The sequence below is a fragment of the Carlito syrichta genome, unplaced genomic scaffold, assembly GCF_000164805.1.
Source record: "Carlito syrichta isolate Samal-C Ts95f unplaced genomic scaffold, Tarsius_syrichta-2.0.1 Scaffold306762, whole genome shotgun sequence".
In the NCBI taxonomy this organism is placed as follows: domain Eukaryota; kingdom Metazoa; phylum Chordata; class Mammalia; order Primates; family Tarsiidae; genus Carlito; species Carlito syrichta.
The window spans coordinates 65,813-78,003 of record NW_007250858.1 but is presented as its reverse complement, the minus strand read 5'-3'; the positions used below and the strand labels follow the sequence as shown (position 1 = coordinate 78,003).

At 49.3% G+C, this 12,191-nt stretch overlaps 1 protein-coding gene across 1 annotated transcript in view; it reads right to left on the bottom strand.

Annotated features, from left to right (window-relative positions):
• Positions 1-667: 667 nt before the first annotated feature.
• The window catches only part of LOC103265695 (urea transporter 2), a 61,079-nt gene continuing 49,555 nt past the window's right edge, over positions 668-12,191 (bottom strand). The window contains exons 19-22 of the mRNA XM_021715161.1: positions 11,433-11,580; positions 10,375-10,509; positions 5,502-5,551; positions 668-868 (exon numbers count right to left, since the gene is read on the bottom strand). Of these exons, the coding sequence (XP_021570836.1) occupies positions 668-868; positions 5,502-5,551; positions 10,375-10,509; positions 11,433-11,580 (534 nt within the window). The remainder of the gene's footprint in view (positions 869-5,501; positions 5,552-10,374; positions 10,510-11,432; positions 11,581-12,191) is intronic.

The following is a 12,191-nucleotide window of genomic DNA, read 5'->3' as shown; positions in this document are numbered from 1 at the left end:
GGAAGGCACATGGGCATTCCCAGTGAATCTAAATTCACTAATCCCATACACAAAAATCTTTTCCCAGGACCCAAGGATCCTCTCCTCTGAGGTACCCCTTCTTCTATCTTTGAGTCAAGGGAATGACTTGCTGGCCATGCTGATTTCACCAGTTTACAGGAGACAGAGAGAACAATCAACACTTCTGAGGTGGAAAGGACTTTAGAGTTCCTCCCTGTCATGATTACAAAATTGAGACTGAGAGTGGGGAAGGACTGGCTTGAGCTGGAGGAATCTTGTGAGCGGCAGAGCTGGGTGGAGCCAGCCCTCCTGCCTTCTAAGAGGTTGCATGGCTCCTGGCCCTGTGCTGTACTACCTGAAGTGATTGAATTGGGGGACCATGGCACCAAGCTCTGTCCCCTTCTTGGTGACTTCTCTTCAAGGATGTGGCTTATTTTGCAGAAGAGGGCATGTTCTCTTCAAAGGGAACCCTGATGGAGCTAATGGGTGTAATGTCTAAACTAACCCTGTCTTTGAGAAGTGCTGTGTGTCTTAGAACAGAGAGATCCGAAGGGTGATGACACATGTATCTTCCTGTGCTTGGGGGACAGTCACAGAACAGACCCAAGGGAAGGTGGCCTTTAGCCTGGAGACTGAATCTACAGTGTCGTGTTTTGGAGAGGGTGGCTTAGGAGATGTCGTAGGCCTGGTACTTGGTGATGGTGGATGCTCGCCTGTGTCTCTCCTGGGTGAGGTAGTAGACACGGTTGGCCTCCGGGTAGGTGACTTTGCTGAGTGGCAGCTTGTAGATGGCAGGGTTGTTGGTTGTCAGGAGCAGGAAGGTGAGTGCAGAGAGGCAGAAGGGCCAGGTGCAGGGTGGCAGTCCAAACTGCAGGAGGGACACAGACAAGAGTTGGTCATGACAAGAGCCTGTTGGCTCAGTCGGCCCTTCCCCCTCCCCACCTGTGGACCAGGCGGAGGAGGGGAGGGTTTGGGGGCGTGGACACAGACACTTTATTGATTACCAATATAAGCACAGTTACTACAGTGCCAGTGTGTAGTAACAGGGGCGGCACACTCTTCAAAATGCAGCTGCAGGCATCCTCATGTGCCTTCACATGAGGTCCATCAAGGCACAATTATACACCTTTTGTGGGAGGCAGGTCTATGCTGTCTGACAGTTAAGTTCATGAAATCACCCTAGGAAAAGTGCTACAGACCTCATTGTTGAATATCACTATGGTCACCTTTGAAGTACTCCCCTTGGGAAGCTATGCACTGATGCCAGCATCTAGTCCACTCATCAAAGCAATTTTTGAATTCTTTTACTGGAATGGCTATCAGAGCTGTCATCGTATTACCCTTGATGTCCTGAATGTCATCAAAATGTCTTCTTTTCAATATTTCCTTTATCTTTGGTTAAAGAAAAAAGTCATTGGGGGCCAAATCAGGTCAGTAGGAAGAGTGTTCTAATACAGTTATTTGTTTACTGACTAAAAAAATCCCCCACAGACAGTACTATGTGAGCTGGTGCATGGTTGTGATGCAAGAGCTCCTTCAGGACCATTTCTGCACACACCTTTCTCATGCCAAGATTTTCAATTAAGATTTTCCTGTGTCTCTATCAATGTTTATTTGGTCTGCTATGCTTTTCACAGTCAGCTGATAAGTCAATGCATATTTGCAATGTTTTCATCAATTCTGCTCGTTATTGGCTGTCCTGACTTCTCTTCATCAGTGATGCTTTCTGTCCTCTCAGAAAAATGTTTAATCCATTTGTACATTGCCATTTTCTCCATGGCATTATTCCCATAATCTTGGATTAACATATCCCTGATTTCACTTCCACTCTTGCCAAGTTTAACAAGAAGTCTAATATTTGTTCATTGCTCTAATTCAAGTTCCGACATTCTTGTGACAACAGCTTTGATGGCCATTCCAGAAAAAAGAGTTCTAAAATTGTTTTGACGGGTGGAGGAGGCGTTAGTATTGGTGCATAGCTTCCCAGGGGAGGACTTCAAAGGTGACCACAGTGATATCCAGCAATGAGGTCTGTAGCACTCTTTCTAGGATGGTTCGTGGACCTCATTGTTGGACCTTGTAGTCTCGGGGTGTCTGGCCAGACCCCACTATTAGCGCTAGGAACTATGATCATCCCAAACTGGCTCCCACCGGCCCCTGTGAGGAATGTCTTCAGCAGCTATTTTGCAGATTAGGACACTTTTCTTTGCTTTTTTTTTTTTGGTAGAGTCTCATTCCCTCACCCAGGCTAGAGTGCAGTGGCACAATCATGGCCATCCTGGCATTGACCCACTGGGCTCCGGCGATCCTGCCACCTCAGCCTTCCAAGTAGCCAGAACTACAGGCACGCAATACCACACCTGGCTAACTTTTTTTTTTTAATTGAAGAGCCGAGGTCTCGTCAAGTTGCCTGGGCTGGTCTCGAACCTGTGGGCTTGGGCAATCCTCACTTGGGCCTCCCAGAGTGCTGGGATTACAGGTTGAGCCACTGAGTCTGGCCTAGGACCCTTTTCTTTTTGGTCATAGCTGCTTGGACTAGAGATAGGCGCCTGACTCAAGACAGGTGACCTGGGCCAGTGGAATTCCTATCCTGAGAATCTGAACCAAGACTGTGTCCATGGGGCTCTTGGATGGACATGACCAGAGAGTCACCCAGTGCTGAGGACTCCGTGGGGGGCTGTGTGCAGAAGTGATCCATCCCTGAGAGACACGGAAAAGCAGGTGGCTTATGGGGAGAGGCAAAGTTGTGACATCCTCATTCCTGGGAGCTGGGGTTGGGGCCAAGCTGCCTCTCCCTCAGGGGCTCTCCCAGCCCCAGCTCTCCTGTCATGAGGCCGCCTGGATTTCATTCCTTGAGATGCCCTGAGGCTTGTTAATAATCCTCGCTGTGCCCCATTTGAGATAGCTTGAGTGGATCCTTCACTAATGACAAGCCTACAAATCCAATTGTGAGGTGGATCAAGTTACGGATTATAAGCAGGAAAAAACCTCAAGTCACACCATGGGAGGAAAGATGCCAGCCTATGTGTGTCAGGGATGGTGCCATTAGGTGGGTCTTGGGAGGAATAGCAACTGCCTGGTCCCAGAACTCAGGGTGAGGGCCACCCACGAGTGACAAATGCCACTCCACATGTTTTGCAGCAGCCCTGCTGGGACTGCTCAAGGCATTGGGGAATCTCTCACCCCCAGGTGTCCTTCATGGAAAGGCTGTGGGTTTGGGGTCCCACAGAGCCAGCTCTGAGTCTCAGCTCTGACCACCTAGTTATGGTCATTTTATATTTCTGAGACTTCAGAAGTAAAGTGGGGATATTAATACATACTGGAGAGTTGGCGCCTGGTGTAAACTAAGTACTCAGTAAATGGTCCTCTGTGTATGGTCATGAAGTAGGTGACAGCACCATGGGAGACACGGGGCAGCACAGTGTCAGTGAGCCAGCAGAGGGTGTGATCCTCAGAACTCCTCTGGGGAGGGCTTGAGTGGTCCCACAAATGTCACTCAGCATTTTAAAATCCTGTTCCTCAGTGAGACTGGACATTCTCTTGGGGTGAGTGAATAGCCTGTGCTTTTCTGTGTCCCTGACAGTGGTCAGCACTGTGTCTTAAACACTGCAAGTGCCTAGGAAGAAGATTCGCTTTTGCTTTGAAAAATCTAAGTGGCGCGGCATCATCTTTGCAAACAGAGGGAAGAGACAGCATCACTGCAAACTGCTGTGGTCAGGAGCCAAAGCTTCTGGTTTTGCATCTGTCCTGGCACCTCATCCAAGGAAGGCACATGCCCGGATGCACCGGGTAGATGGTGGCCGAGTGAATGGGTGCAGGGAAAGGCAGGTGCAGAGCCTGGAGCAGGCAGGAGCCTCCGAGGCCACCCCTACCGTCTTGTCCCTCCTCCATGTTCCTGACCGTCAGCTGTTGAGTCTTAACCCTCACACACCCCATGTGGAGGCTCACTACCCTAGGGTATGTGTCATTCAGGGTTACCTGAATGCCTCCTATGTGCTGAGCACTGTAACAGATGTCAGAGATCGAGATAAGACTATGACAGGGCCCCTGTTCTGAGGTAGAACACTGGCTGAAGGTGGAAGGGGACTGATGGGGACCATGCTTATCGTAAAACACTGCTGAGTACTTAGCTGGGGGGGCCAAAATGCAGTGGAAGGGGGACTTAGTCCACTGGGGGAGACAGGATGGTATCAGGGAAGGCTCATTCTGCTTAGAAAATAAATTCCTGGCCAGGCATGGTGGCTCAGGCTGGTCATCTCAACACTTTGGGAGGCTGAGATGGGAGGATTGCTTGAGCCCAGGAGTTTGAGACCAGCCTCAGCAACGTAGTAAGACCTTGTCTCTATAAAAAAATTGGCTGGGCATGGTGGTATGCACCTGTAGTCCCAGCTACTCAGGAGGCTGAGGTGGGAGGATCAACTGAGCCCAAGAGGTTGAGGCTGTAGAGAGCTATGATCATGGCACTGCACTCTAGCCTGGACAACAGAGTGAGACCCTGTCCCCCCTAAAAAAAAAAAAAAAAGAAAAGAAAGAAAGAATAGAAAAAGAAGAAAGAAGATCCATCCCTATGCTAAATCCTAACCACTCATTTTCACTAGAGGTGAGGAGGAGATTGATTTAGACATGTGTGAGAATGCCCACTGCCTGCCTGCCAGGACTATCCCTGGCCCTCGAGCCCTTCTCTGACAGGGGCGGCATCAGATACAAGCTTGATCCCGTGGCTCCACCTGACCTCCCAGAAGGTCCCGCCTGGTGCCCAATAAGCAGGGGGTCATCCCGGCCACTCCTGCTCATGAAACCACCAGTCCTGACTGGGGCTTCGCTCCCTTCCTGTCTGCAGCCTCTGCTCCTGGCCTCTGCTGCCTCCCATTGCACCACAAAACAATTATTGAAGGTTTAAAAATAGTTCAAGAGGATAACACAATAGACAGAGGTTTGAGTTACAAAATAATGCTCTCTCTCTCTCTTTTTTTTTAACCTAGGTTCTCACTCTATTGCCCAGGCTGGAGTGCAGTGGTGTGATCACAGCTCACTGCAGCCTCGACCTCCTGGGCTCAAGGGATCCTCCTGCCTCAGCCTCCCAAGTAGCTGGAACTATAGGCACGTGCCATCACACCTGTCTGATTTTTCAATTTCTTGTAATGACAGGGTCTTTCTATATTGCCCAGGCTGGTCTCAGTCTCAAGCAATCCTCCCACCTTGGCCTCTCAAAGTGCTGGGATTACAGGCGTGAGCCACCATGCCTGGCCAACAGAATGCTTTCAAACTGTCCTTCTCTATGGAGTTCTGGCCCATGGAAACAGATGTTGATTGACTAACAGTTGACACAGACTTTTGAGACTGGCTCCTTCTGTCTAGCAGGTGCTGAGGTGAGCAGTGTGATTTGAAACAAGGGGAGAGACTGGGGAGGGTTCCTGGAGGAGGCGTGTGAGCAGGCCCTGGGCAGCTGAGAGGACCCCAGAAGGGTGTTGTGGGCATGGTCTTGGCCCACCGTGACTCACCACAGACAGCATGTTGGCCAGAGCAGCACCCAGGTAGGCGGCGAACAGTGCTGAAAAAGAAGCAACAAGAAATGACCAGGACTGCTGAACAGGAGCCAGGCTTAGTCCACATTCGCATACATTTTATGCCACACAGGCTGACTTTCAGGTGGAAACCAGTATCGAGTTACATTTCCATCACTGGGTGGTTTTAGAAGTGTGAGATTCCCTGCAAATGCTGGTGCAGTGAACAAGCCAGATGAACTTAGCTAAAAAGGACCAGAATGTAACTGTTCCGGTTCCCTGGGGACCTCCACCTCGCAGTCCAGTAAAGGAACATTTAACAGCATAAACCGTAAACGAACATTTCACTATACGGCAAAGGCAAGTGAAACCCAGAACTTCCCGCTGGAGTGTTTCATCACAAGGTATGAACATAATATGGGCTTCTAGGGAGGACCTAGACTGCTTGCATGCCTGTCTCATGGGCCCCAGGGAGGGCATGGCCAAGCTGGGTCCGGGGAAACCACATGCTGGCTAAAGGGGAGACAGTGTCAAGCAGGGCAGCATAGCTGGTCTTTGCTTCTGCACTCTCAGTCTCTCCCTGACAGCCTCCTCGTTGCCGTAGGATATTAACAAGAGCCAACCTTTATCAGAGAGTCTCTGTGTGCCCGGCTAACAGTGATACTGACCATGTCCATCTGTATTCCTACAGGTTAAATCTCTATCACTGTCTCCATTTCACGAATGAGAAAACTGAGGCTTAGAGGGTGAGTCATATGACCGTCTGCCCGTCCTTCAGTGGGAGAAGTCTCTACTGTTTTAGAGGCAGGGATTCAAGGAGACAGAGTAGAGAGAATTACAGAATGAGTTCTCGAAGTGGGGTGTGGGCCAGCAGACTGCGTGGGTCACACCAGACAGCGGATCTCTCTGTGAGGGACGTGGAGCCCAGGCTGTCATAGGTGTCCACTACGTCCTCACTAACATATGCTGTTGACAGAGAGGAGGGGCCATACCTACCGGGCAACCCTCTGTGTCCAGTCTTGTTCTCACCATGCCCAGGAATGATCTGATTCAATCCCGACAACAGTCCTATGGGTTGGGCCCGGCTCATGTAAGGCATAGAGCATTCAGGTGACTTGCCCAGGGGGACAATGGCTCACTAGTGGCAGAGTCCAGCCCCCAGCTCCAGGGGTGGACTTCTAACCAACCTCTCGGGCTGAGGCCAGACAAGAGGGGGCAGACTGAGTCCCATCGAGACCTCAGATCACAGGGAACCTAAGGCTGGGATGGGTCCCTGGGCTTGGCCTACACAGAGTGGGAGACCCCAACTCCATCCGTCTTCCCCAGGACCCAGGGCCAAAGGAATTCATGCTTCCAATTCCTCCCAGTGCTGCTTTTCCAGACTTGGTCTCTTGCCAGCAGGAAAATGCTCTGAAGACCTGTGTGTGCTCGTGGGGGGCTTAGGGACTGCAGAGAGGGGAGTGAGCAGGAGGAAGAGGAAACAGGAACAAGGGAGAGCTGTCTGCCCCAGGGAGCATGCTGAGCAGGCTGTGGTAGAAGAAACCTTCCAGATGGGATGCCTGGCTACCTGGCCCATCTTGTCCACACGTGTGATGGCGAAAAGGTGCCTAACTGTCCTGCACCTGGATTTCTCCACTGGTAGAGCAAACACTGGCTTCAGTGCTTTCCATGAGCACAACCATCTACAGCCAGCCAGACTAAACTCTGAGTCATATATTCAACTTCCTGTAGCCTCAGTTTTCCCTCTGTGAAATGAGGTTAATAGCATCCACACTCTTTACACGGTTGCAATGAGGACTCAGTGAGATGACCTGTATCAAGGTTTCACAGTCATGGCACCAGTGACACTTTGGATGGGGTAGTTATTTGTTGTGGGGTGTGTTCTGTGCATTGTGGGATGTTTAACAGCATCTCTGGCTTCTACCCATTAGATGCCAGGAATATACCCCCCAGACTCCCCAGGTATGGCACACAAAAATGTTATCAGAGTTGCCAGATGTCCCTTGGTAAGGGGGACTTATTCCTGGTTGAAAACCACCAGGGTAACATCCAATATAAATTGGGCATTGAAGTCTTGTTTGTCGGATGTGAATATTTCTTAGTAAATAAGCAGAACTTGGAGTTGGTAGCCAGAGATTTCCTTGAATGCCATTTCCCCTCTGGTATCCCTGACGTGTTTGACCTCTGAGGCTCTGGACAGAAGTTGCAGCTACGCCTTGACCTGGGTCACCTCTGATCTGGGGTGGAGTTTGTGGGCCACTGAAAGAGCTTAGAGCAGGTCCAGTCTGGACCCTGAATCCTTTAAAAGTCTTTAGGACTCCTTGACTTTTCCTTGCTAGTGTTCAGACTTTATAAAAAAATAGAATAAGGTCCAAACCAATGTAGTCACATACATGACTGCATATTTTAAAGATATCTGTGCAAGTTTAGCATTTTTTCATCAAGACATTTTTCTGGAAGAGCATGGGCACAGGTCTGGTTTTAGGTCATGGAAAAATGTTTGCCTATTACAAAATTAAAGTTAAGTTAAATTAAAATATTCACTGTGACATGTATTTCAAACAGGGCCACCCTGCCTGATAAAGGAGCCACCAGTCCTTCCTGTTGTCTTTGCCTCCTGGGCCCTGCATGCAGACACCCTGGCCACGTGGTCCAGGTTCTCTAGATGGCCTCACCTGAAGTCATCTTTTCACTGACCCTCTGAAAACATATATGTGGGTCACGGTTTGCATTCTCACTTTTGGCCTAAAAGCGCATATCTGTATGCTTCCAGAATTTTCTTTTCTTTCTTTCTTTCTTTTTTTTTTTTGAGTTGGAGTCTCACTCTGTTGCCCAAGCTGGAGTGCAGTGGCATGCTCATGGGCACTGCAGCCTCGACCTGCTGGAGTTCTTATATTCCTTCATGGTAGGGTGTGCTCATATTTCCTGGAGTCATCAAGTCCATCTGTGGTTCCTTGGTGGTGCCATGACTCAGTTTCCCAGGAGTGCCCTTGAGTCACCAGAGACATCTGGGACAGGGAGAGGTGCCACAGGCAGGAGGAGAGGGGTAGTCAAGGGCATGAGTCTGGAGTGGGAAAGACTCAGTTCAGGCCCCGCCCTGCCCTTCACTACTTGGTAGTCACTTAGCCTCTGTGACAAGGTTGGGAATAAGGGAAGGAGTGGAGCACGGGCTGCAACATCTCAGGTGGTCCCCATGCTCAGGGTCACAGGATGTGGCAGGGTCAGCACTGCCTGGCCCCAGCAGCACCTCCATGAGTGCTGCATCCTGGGCACGTCCCTTGCCTGGCCCTAGTCTTGCTCCTTGACACATTCCTCTTTGGCAAAGTGGTAATAATATCAGCCGTCGAGAGTTGGCGTCAAGGGTGGAGATGAGATCCTTAGGGTGTCTACTTTGGGGGAGGTGCTGGGTGAATGGCTGCCCTTTATTTGGTCAATATGACAGTTCCTATTTCTTTTCTTTTTCTTGAGTTAAAGTCTCACTCTCTTGCCCAGTCTGGAGTGCAGTGGCATGATCATGGTTCACTGCAGTCTCAACCTCCTGGGCTCAGGCAATCCTTCCACCTCAGCCTCCCGAGCAGTTGGGACTACAGGCATGTGCCACTATGCCTGACTAATTTTTTTGTAGAGATGGGGTTTCACTGTGTTGTCCAGGCTGTTCTAGAACTCCTGGCCTCAAGTGATTCTTCCTTCTTGGCCTCCCAAAGTACTGGGATTATAGGTATGAGCCCATGACAGCTATTAATTGCAGTATGCTGGTTTTAGTTTGAGGCTTTTGAGATAGCCGAAAATAATTTTTAAAAGAAGGAAAGAAAAAGCAACTTTACCCTTCATGTCTAATTTAGAATTTGACTTCTCCATCTTTGTTGCAACTGTCATGAAATATAGAAGAGAATACACCTACCAGCTATCTTAAGACACAAATATGTGACCATATCTCATTTGCAGCATCTTCCCTAGCAAAGAATATTTGGAAAACTATTATTATACATGTATTTCAAAAATAAATTTATAAGTTGGGCGTGGTGGCTCACGCATGTAATCCCAGTACTTTGGGAGGCTGGAGGATTGCTTAAGCCAAAGAGTTCAAGACTAGCCTGGGCAACATAGCAAAACCTTGTCTTACAAAAAGTTTTCTAAAAAATCAGCTGGGCATAGTGGCAGGTACCTGTAGTCCCAGCTACTCGGGAGGCTGAGGTGGGAGGATCACCTGAGCCCAGGAGGTCAAGGCTACCATGAGCTATGATTGTCATGATCCTGCCACTGCACTCCAGCCTGGATGACAGAATGAAACCGAGACTCAAAAAAAAAAAGTTTGTGTGGATAATGTTTACAGAGTCTCTGACTGGGCCAAAACAGAGCCTGTTTTAAATATCGTGGTCAACAGGAATTTTATCTGATTTTCGTTCCTGTAACATCAAGAAATAAAGGATGTTCAAAGATAAGGATGTACAAATAGATGCCCTTGTTGCAGTCAGTCAAGTATCCTGGGACTCTGAGCAAGTATGGAATCCACAGGGATTGTCAGAGGTCTGTTGCCAACATCTGGATGCCTGAGGTCATTGACCATGTAGGATGGACATCCCCCAGGTCCAAGTGTGAGGACAGACTCACATCAGAGCTGCTTTGTCTGTCAGCTGTGGTCACAAGAGACCGCCCGTGACAATACCTAGGCAGCCTCACTGGAAACAACTGTCTTCACACAGTTGAACACTGTGTACTCAGTGAGAACAGCGTGGATACATTCATCGCTAAATAACCCCTGAAAACAGGTCTCAATAAAAACCATCTTATAAAGCAACAATTCTGCCCTTCCATCCTTGAGAGGTTTCCTCCATGGGGACAGATCTGGGCATGCTCTGTTGAGACCTACCACAGGTGATGGCCAGCAGGTGCGTCTGCCAGGTGATGACGTAGAACATGCCGCCCACGGCGATGCATGCCAGTGTGCTGTTGAAGCCGCACAGGCCGAAGTAGATGGAGTGGAAAGGCGTGGCGACGGTGAGCGCTGTGGAGAGGAGGGCAACAGGTTGAGTTGGGGGTCAAGGACTCAGCTGTCCACCTGAGACCCTCCATGGTCCTCCGAGCCCAGAACCCGCTACCCTTTAAGTATGTAAAAAAGGTCTTCAGAACTGATCCAGGGAGAAATATCTAGAGGCAAAGCACGTGGCAATGGAGCCCCTTGGATATTGGAGGTTGAGCTGGTGTGGGTTGAAGAGACCCTTCCGGGAAGGATTTGAATCTGATTTAAACTGCCCAGAGAATGTCCTTTCCCTGCCAAGAAAGAGGAGCTCACCTTCTTCGTTAATTCTGTCATGTTCTTTTACAGAGAACAAATCTTTCTTTTTTTTTTTTTTTTGAGTCAGAGACTCACTGTTGCCCAGGCTGGAGTGCAGTGGCTCACTCATGGCCCCTGCAGCCTCTACCTGCTGGGCTCAGGGCAATCATTCCACCTCAGCCTTCCAAGTAGTTGGAACTACAGGCACACATCACCACACCCAGTTAATTTTTTTATTTATTGTAGAGATAAGGTCTTGCCAAGTTGCCCAGGCTGGTCTCAAACCCCTGGGCTCAGGCAATCCTCTTGTCTCCACCTTCCACAGTGCTGGAATGATAGGTGTGAGCCACTGTGCCCTGCACAAATCTTTCTTATAGTCATCAGAGGTGAATTGAAGAAACCTCTCCCAAGCTTGAAATTTATACTAAGGTGTAAATGACTAACACTCAAGCCTTTTTTTGAGGGCAGACTTGGCTCAAGGAGAGCAGGAAGGGGTTGAACCCAAGGGAGAGAAACAGGTTTTAGCAGAAGGAGGGAAGGTTTATAGGAGCCAGCAGGTGGGGAGTTGAGGACACCTGCCACCATTTTCTTTGGAGCTGGCCCCAGTCACTCACATCGTCACAGCCCAATCACGGGGACATGGTAACACAGACCTGCCAGCATCCCCATGGTGGATCCAATTGCTGCATGCAAGCAGATCAGAGGCGAAGAGATGAAGAGCGCTACGAGGAAGATGCCCCCGGTCCAGGGGTTATCGCAGCCGTACACTTGGCCGATCCCCACAGGGATGGCTCTCAGCAGCTATGGGTGCAACGGGGTCACACAATCATGACAGAGGAAAAAGCACAGCTAGACGTTGACTGCAGGAGATTTGCCACCAAATCCTCCATGCACACATTTTGCAACAGGTTTCTAAGACATTTCTATTCAAATAGGTTCCCTCTAAAAGGAACCAAAGCTTTGTCCTCTTCATCTTGGGTCCTTAGAATACTAATGGGTCAGATTGTTGGATTTCCTTTATTAATTAAAACAATGTTTTGTAAAGATGGGGGAGGGGGGAATCTTGTTATGTTGCCAAGGATGGTCTCAACTTCCTGGGCTCAGGTGAAACTTCTGCCTCAGCCTCCCAAGTAGCTGGGACTACAGGCATGTATCTATATGCCTGACTTGTTTTTTGGTAAAGATGAGGTCTTGCTATGTTGCCCAGGCTGGTCTAGAACTCCTGGCCTCAAGCAATCCTCCCACCTCCACCTCCCAAGTACTGAAATAATAGTCGTGAGCCACCATACCCAGCTTCCTTTATTTAGAAACCCGAGTTTGGGGCATTTATCCCCCAGGAAGGAGAAACAGACAACCCTTCAAATTGGGGTGTTGCTCATGAGGAAAGTAACGTGTGTCTGATTCAAGTTGGG